The sequence below is a fragment of the Diaphorina citri genome, unplaced genomic scaffold (assembly GCF_000475195.1).
Source record: "Diaphorina citri unplaced genomic scaffold, Diaci psyllid genome assembly version 1.1 scaffold123, whole genome shotgun sequence".
Lineage (NCBI taxonomy): Eukaryota > Metazoa > Arthropoda > Insecta > Hemiptera > Psyllidae > Diaphorina > Diaphorina citri.
Window position 1 is genome coordinate 143,806 of NW_007377560.1, and position 7,596 is coordinate 151,401.

At 37.8% G+C, this 7,596-nt stretch overlaps 1 protein-coding gene across 2 annotated transcripts; it reads left to right on the plus strand.

Annotated features, from left to right (window-relative positions):
• The first annotated feature begins 3,562 nt into the window (after nt 1-3,562).
• Nucleotides 3,563-6,541, plus strand: LOC103524847 (cytochrome b5-like). 2 transcript variants are annotated; one of them, XM_017449773.2, is made up of 4 exons: nt 3,563-3,941; nt 4,311-4,439; nt 4,759-4,841; nt 5,874-6,541. In XM_017449773.2, the coding sequence occupies exons 1-4, from the start codon at nt 3,825-3,827 to the stop codon at nt 5,968-5,970; spliced, it is 426 nt and encodes a 141-aa protein (XP_017305262.1). In that variant the 5' UTR covers nt 3,563-3,824; the 3' UTR covers nt 5,971-6,541. The 2 variants fall into 2 exon arrangements, with proteins under 2 accessions (XP_017305262.1, XP_017305263.1); XM_017449774.2 differs by lacking the exon at nt 5,874-6,541 and adding an exon at nt 5,549-5,752.
• The last annotated feature ends 1,055 nt before the right edge of the window (nt 6,542-7,596 follow it).

Here is a 7,596-nt window from a genome sequence, read left to right on the forward strand (position 1 = left end):
CCCCCCCCCGTGAGTTGAGTTTTTGCGGCCCGCCAACTCTCTACCTTGGTCTCTTGCGGCCCTCGGGTGCCCTAAGGTTGGACAACCCTGCTCTAGATCCAATGATCCATGCCTGAGCTAATTGAGTTAATTTCACGATGTCCGACCCCTGAGTTAGATAGAAGGGGGTTCTTCTCTTTTCTTGACCTACTTCCAACCATGTCTTTGTTCTGCTGACAAGTACCCACCTATGTAGGTACATACCTACCTACAATGATTGACCCATCTAATAAGTAAGTAGGTCAGTAGGTACCTATACCTACCTACCTAATTATTACCAAGGCCAGGGTATTAAATGTCACACACAAAACGAGGCTTTCTCACTAGATTTTGCACCCGATATTACCTTTGAGGACCGCGTAAAGGCCTTTTCCCTAGTGATTTCTACAGCTTATTGAACCTCTCTAGTAATAATTATTTATTCATGTTTAGATTATAATAGTTAGGTACCTATGTAATAACAATAGTAGAGCTACTTTAGGTCCGCTATTAAATTTATGTACCAACCTACCTAGGTAATTTGATAGTAATTATAGGTTCTCGTTAACTCTAACCTCCAACACCTGTAGGTCCTTTTTTAGTTATACCTACAGCAAATCAATCTGCCATCTGGTAGATAGGTAAGTAAGTACTTAGCCTTGAGTGAAATGAAATATTCAAATTATCTCTGCATTGTGCATAGTTGCATAGGTATCTGGCTAATTATATCTAATAGATATATATATAAAAATTTTGACCCGATTACATTACTTTCCTTCCTATAGGATAAGGAAAGTAGGTATAAATAAAAATGAATGTTTGTTTGTTCGAACTTTATGCCTGGCCAAACCGCTCATCCGATTGCTATGAAACTTTGTCAACTTATTGCTTGCACTCCCGTGAAGGTTATAGGCTATTTTCCGGTTCGTTTTTGTTAAACTATACGCCGAGCGAGACCACTAAATGGGTGAGTGACATGAACGGCCATGCCTTTAAGGACTTACTAGCAGAAATCCGGAGCGAGACGACAGATTTCGGCTAATCTATTAATAAAATTCCATCATTACATCAAATGAACCACAAGGATTCTGCAGTACTACTTCTTGTGGTCAACGCGTTCGCCTTGTAATTAGGAGTGGGCGGGTTCAATCCCAGTCGAGGTGTGGAATTTTGTCCTAGATGTTAAATATTTGAGAGTTAATAAAGAGTGGAGGAAATGCCTCAGGGTAGAAAGGATACTTTCGGGTGATTTGACACACTCCTAAACTTTCACTCAATGGTCCAACAACATTATAACACCTAGGTACCATGTCCCGTGTTTGAGAAATTGAATTTAATATACCTACCTATGTATTAGGTATATATATAAAAAAAACAAAGTTCGAGCCGAGTCGAGTAGGAACCCATCTGACTATCTATTCAGTCATGCATAAATAATTTCGGATACCTACTCTGAAGAAGACAAAAGTGTGTCCAAAATGTAATTTCGTAGCAAAAACCGGTCCAAATTTCAACATACATATCTATCATCTATTAGCTATAGTAATCCCAGCCTAGTAGCTTGGTTGGTAGCGCGTTTGCCTTGTGAGCGCTAGGCCGCGGGTTCGATTACTATTGCTATCCCCTACTGAGCTATTCAATAAAACAGAATGATCAACATAGTATGTTAGAGTTTAGATGCAATATTGTGATGGGTTCGATTTTCGCCTGGGGCGGATTTTATCCTGAACGGATAATGTTCGTTTTAGGAACGGCTGGCTTTGTTCCCTCTTGTTCCCTCTGTCAAACCTCTAAAAAAAAAAATACCTAGTAAGCTCTCAAGGTTAGGTAGATATGTAGATACTTTACATACCGTTTATTCTTCATAACCCAGATGGTTCAGTGAAATTTATTTATCGTATGGAGTGTATTTATTTTTAAATTGGACAGTTGAATATACACATGCAACAATCTTAAAATTATAATTAAAAAAAATTCGGATACCTACTCTGAAGAAGACATTAAAAAAAAGTGTGTCCAAAATGTAATTTCGTAGCAAAAACCGGTCCAAATTTCAACATAGGTACAAATATTTATCTATCATCATCTATTAGCTATAGTAATCCCAGCCTAGTAGCTTGGTTGGTAGCGCGTTTGCCTTGTGAGCGCTAGGCCGCGGGTTCGATTCTCGCCCGGGGCGGATTTCATCCTGAACGGATAATGTTCGTTCTAGGAACGGCTGGCTTTCTTCTATCTTGTCTTTCTTCTCTTTTCGATATTTCGATTTCGGTACGTATAAGACCTTAGCAGTTAATGTTCCCTCTGTCAAACTTTAAAAAGAAAAGAAAAAAAAAAAAAACCTAGTAAGCTCTCTAGGTTAGGTAGATATATGTAGATACCTACTTTACATACCGTTTATTCTTCATAACCCAGATGGTTCAGTGAAATGAATTACAGAATTTACTTCCCGGCGATGTTCTCTGTAACGCGGTAATAAAATGCGTGCTACACGTACAACATGTATATTGTATAGGTACTATAGGTTCTCTGAAAACATGCACCGCGCGATGATCAAATTTGGACAAAACTGTGTACTGTGTAAAGGACCCCTAGCCCCTAGTCTTTTTTAGTACAAGCAGCGCTACCTAGTAGATTTCAAACGAACCCTGAAAAGTTTTTAGCTTCACTTTTCATCATGAGGTATCGTTCTCCACTTATTTTCACATCCAGGAATAACATTTGCTCGTAGCTCACTCTGGTGGCTATCAGCCGGAAGTAGGATAAAGCTTTGCATTTTGCAAATCCGGTGTTTTGTCAGTTTTGTGTTTTGCAGGTTTTTAATTTTTTATTTTTAAGTTCTTCTTTCTTCTGGTTTTCTTGAGCTTTTTGACCTAAAATCAAGAGAAATCTTATAACTAGAGGTTCTCTTGTAGATTTGATGGTTGAAATTTAATTATGTAAATTTGTCGAGTTGAAACTTGAAACTCGCATTTTTCGATCAACAGGTAGGTACACCGCGTCATTTTTACTCACCGTATGAAACGGCCTTGTGCGGTGGAGGTAGGTAGTACAGAAAACGTCCGCTAGGCTCGCTAGTCCTGAGTTTCAATTTCAAAATGTCTGCGTTTTCAGAAAAGGGTGAACGAAAAGTGAATTTTTTGCAGGTTTTGGCATAAAAATGACAATTTCAGCAGTTTATGAAGGAGGATTATAGTTTTATTCAAAGTATAGGATTATTCTGACATATTCATAATCATACTTCCCTTGGGTAAGCTCACGTTTCCTTATAATCACGGGATCAACTTGGTGCTCTTGTGGCCAAACTTCTCTGAAAACATGCACCGCGCGATGATCAAATTTGGACAAAACTGTGTACTGTGTAAAGGACGCCTAGTCTTTTTTAGTACAAGCAGCGCTACCTGGTAGATTTCAAACGAACCCTGAAAAGTTTTTAGCTTCACTTTTCATCATGAGGTATCGTTCTCCACTTATTTTCACTTCCAGGAATAACACTCGCTCGTAGCTCACTCTGGTGGCTATCAGCTGGAAGTAGGATAAAGCTCATTTTGCAAATCCGGTGTTTTGTGTTTTGCAGGTTTTTAACTTTTTATTTTTAAGTTCTTCTGGTTTTCTTGAGCTTTTTGACCTAAAATCAAGAGAAATCTTATAACTAGAGGTTCTCTTGTAGATTTGATGGTTGAAATTTCTTACCCCAAGATTTGGGTTCTTTTGTGAGCGGAAATATCGTGTAAAGTTGTAGGCCAACTCCAGTCTGGTGTGGCACCCTTATCAGTTGTGATAGTAGATTATAGTGGAAACTCTCAGAAATGGTCGAAGAAACCAAACTGTTCACGAGGAAAGAAGTGAAAGACAATTCGAGCAAAGACAATGTAGTGATCATTTATGACAATGGAGTATACAATGTAACCAATTATCTGACAGAGGTAAGAAATTACTGTATGAATCACCAAATCACACCTGAATCATCAAACTGAAAGGCATGATAATGTTGCATTTGAAAATTCAGGAATTATTTTAGGATTTTGCAACACTTCTTTTTTCACTTGTAGATCCAATGGCTAGATTGGCTGGGGTTAAACCCAGGTAGTAAGTGATCTCTCACACTCTTGATGTGTATCTGCTTTGGTGTATTGTAGTAGTTAGAATGCTTGCTAGTTACACATGAAGGCATGTGCTCAATACCTGTTTAGCCATGCAATTTTGAAATATTTAAACATTTGACAAAAGGATCTAATAGTTGGTGCCAGGGTGAACAGTGAGAACTTACATAATCATGCTTATTATTTTTTCAGCACCCTGGAGGTGAAGAAATCCTGTTAGAACAAAATGGTGAGGATGCGACAGAGGTTTTCAACGACATTGGTCACTCATCAGATGCCAGAGAAACAATGAAAAAGTTCAAAGTAGGAGAATTGGTCCCTGTAAGTATACATGGCTTTATCCATCCACTTTGAATTTGCATTTTTTTTTTTTGGCAATGTTGACTCTAAAATGACTTATTTGAAAAACAAATGTAGAGATCTAGCTAGGCACCATCATCAAACCTAATCTCTTGGATGTAAGCTTGGTGTTGTGTCATACATTTTGTTTCTCTTTTATTTTTCAGAGAGAAAGAACTGATAAGACCAAAACAAATGCTAGCAATGAATCTAGTAGTGAAGGAGGATCATTCTAATCTCTTGGATGTAAGCTTGGTGTTGTGTCATACATTTTCCAACTTGTTTCTCTTTTATTTTTCAGAGAGAAAGAACTGATAAGCCCAAAACAAATGCTAGCAATGAATCTAGTAGTGAAGGAGGATCATTCAAATTAGAAGACTTTAAGTAAGTAACTAAATCATGAAACAAATAAAATGGATACCTAGATCAAATAACTTGAAGTCAAAGAAAAGTCGAGTGAATAAACTTATTTCTGTAGCTGCCTAATGGGGTACAGTATATTTTACTTACTATGACCTTGGATATTTTTGTGTTGGCCACCTCAGGCACTAGACTAGAGGGAACTGTAACAACAAAGATCCTTATTGTCCCAAAATATAAGAGAATTCTTCTTCTTCTTTGCCTTATCCCACCCAAGTGGGGTCGGCATTTTGTGTCAGTCTCTTCCAGTCCGTTCTGTTATGCACCTCATTACCGGACAGCCCCTTCTCACGCAGATATTCATTTACACAATTTTCCCATTTCTTTGGTCTATCTCTCCCTTGCTTGCCTTCCACTTCCAGTCTTGCAATTTTCTTTCCTACGTAGTTCTCTCTTCTCTGAACATGTCCGTACCACTGCAGCCTTCTTTCTTGTATTTTCTTAAAATATAAGAGAAGGAAGAGAGAACTACAAGAAAGCAAAGTTTTTAACTTGAAAAATTCCTTGTTATGTTTCAGAGATTGGAAGTATTTGCTCCCTACTGCTCTCACAGTTCTTGCTGTTGCACACTGCAGCCTTCTTTCTTGTATTTTCTTAAAATATAAGAGAATGAAGAGAGAACTACAAGAAAACAAAGTTTTTAACTTGAAAAATTCCTTGTTATGTTTCAGAGATTGGAAGTATTTGCTCCCTACTGCTCTCACAGTTCTTGCTGTTGCATACTACATGTACTACCGACTCAAGTCTAGTAACAGTACTACAAACTGAGCTCTATATCTCCCCTGCCTGGGTTTTCTCTTCTTCTTCATTGTCCTCAACCTTCTCCTTCCTCTCAGGTTCTCCCTATACAATCAGTAATGTTTTAATTTCCATGATGTGTACCATTTTGTATTTTGTTTACATAATCTTTCTTGTATTTTCTTAAAATATAAGAGAATAAAGAGAGAACTACAAGAAAGGGAAGTTTTTAACTTGAAATTCCTTGTTATGTTTCAGAGATTGGAAGTATCTACTCCCTACTGCTCTCACTGTTCTTGCTGTTGCATACTACATGTACTACCGACTCAAGTCTAGTAACAGTACTACCAACTGAAACTGAGCTCTATATCTCCCCTGCCTGGGTTTTCTCTTCTTCTTCATTGTCCCCAACCTTCTCCTTCCTCTCAGGTTCTCCCTATACAATCAGTAATGTTTTAATTTCCATGATGTGTACCATTTTGTATTTTGTTTACATTTTAACTTTATTCTACAAAGTTGATTTTTTCTTGATGAATTACTTTCTTGTTTTATTGATTATTATTACCTATGTTTTATTATTGGTTGAAAGAGATTTTTGAAACTGTGTACCTATGCATGCTTGTAATGTAATGTCGAACCTAGGATTTTTTTTTAATGAATAGAGATTCAAACAACCCTATTGGCACATGAGGCTACAGAGTGAAGTTATTTTAAATGCTAACCCACTCTGGCATACAATCAGAACTTGGGATTCTACAACTAGGTATTTATAATTATTTTTGATTATTTATATTTATACTATTGGGATGTCCTAAATAAAAGATTTTTGGGATCAAATAGAATTGTATTTTGTTTCAAACAGTAAAAGAATAATTTAACAATAGGCAGTATTGCATATTAAATATCAATTTCGTTGAAAAATATTACATTAGGTATATGTTTTTAATATATATTTAGTATAGGTTCCATACCTACCTCACAACTTACACTGTGGAATCCCCAATAAAAATAATAATAAAAAAAAATAATAATAATAATAATAAAAAGGGGAAGTTCCCTATGTCTACCTACTAGGTAACTTAACATTTTTCATTAAAATTGGAAAACCCGCACGAGCGTCATGGGGAAACAAATTACAGATAAGATGGTCCAGTGGTAATGCGCTTGCTTGCTATGCAGAAGGTCCGGGGTTCGAATCCCACCATCGACAAAAAATTTTACTCGTTTTTCGATTGCAAATATTTCAACGGGTTACTTTCTGGTGTTCTCGTATTGACCCAGCACCTAAATGGGAAGTATTGTGTCTCTTCTCGCCCATCTGATGAGAGGCATACTACGGGATGGGCATGCTACGACACAGACCACAAGCGTCCAATGTAGCAGTTGTTTCATCGCTACGAAATAAAAACGGCGGTGAAACACTCATCTTAAAAAAAACCCTTTCAAAAAATCTACCTACTCACCCATCTGGAGCTCCCCAAACATCTGTTACCCAGAACCTACTACTCACCCATCCGGAACTCCCCAAACATCTGATACTCCCAGAACGCAGTGTTGTCATCCGGCCGCACATTCTCCGGCTTCACCAATCCGGCAAACACCTCATCCGGAACCACATAGACCTGTTCGGTCGCTTCTTCTTCTTCTCCTTGGTAGCTACTGGCGTCCAGAGAGTGTTGGGAGAGGCTGGGAGCTTCGACAGGTGAGGGTGGGCGAGATCGGGCGAGTACTGCTATGGCCTTGAACAGCTGAGGGCAAATTGAAGTTTATTTATTTTTTTATCAAGTTTCCATTTATTATTTTTACAACATCAGAACATACAAAATTCATATAAACGGTATATACCCATCCGTAAAAGCAGAGCTTGTGCCATGGATGGGGAAAAGTTGAAATTGATAAAGTAACAAGTTGAAATCTCTAAAGGTGTGTCCAAACATAGTGGACCGGCTGTCGATCAACGAGGTGAATCTATGTTGTCGAG

What these genes read in the sequence shown, in the direction of transcription:
- LOC103524847 (XM_017449773.2), top strand. Translation starts at nt 3,825, where the DNA reads ATGGTCGAAGAAACCAAACTGTTCACGAGGAAAGAAGTGAAAGACAAT. An exon ending in TAACCAATTATCTGACAGAG is followed by an intron (nt 3,942 to 4,310) that starts GTAAGAAATTAC and finishes TTATTTTTTCAG; the next exon opens with CACCCTGGAGGTGAAGAAAT. An exon ending in AAGTAGGAGAATTGGTCCCT is followed by an intron (nt 4,440 to 4,758) that starts GTAAGTATACAT and finishes TTTATTTTTCAG; the next exon opens with AGAGAAAGAACTGATAAGCC.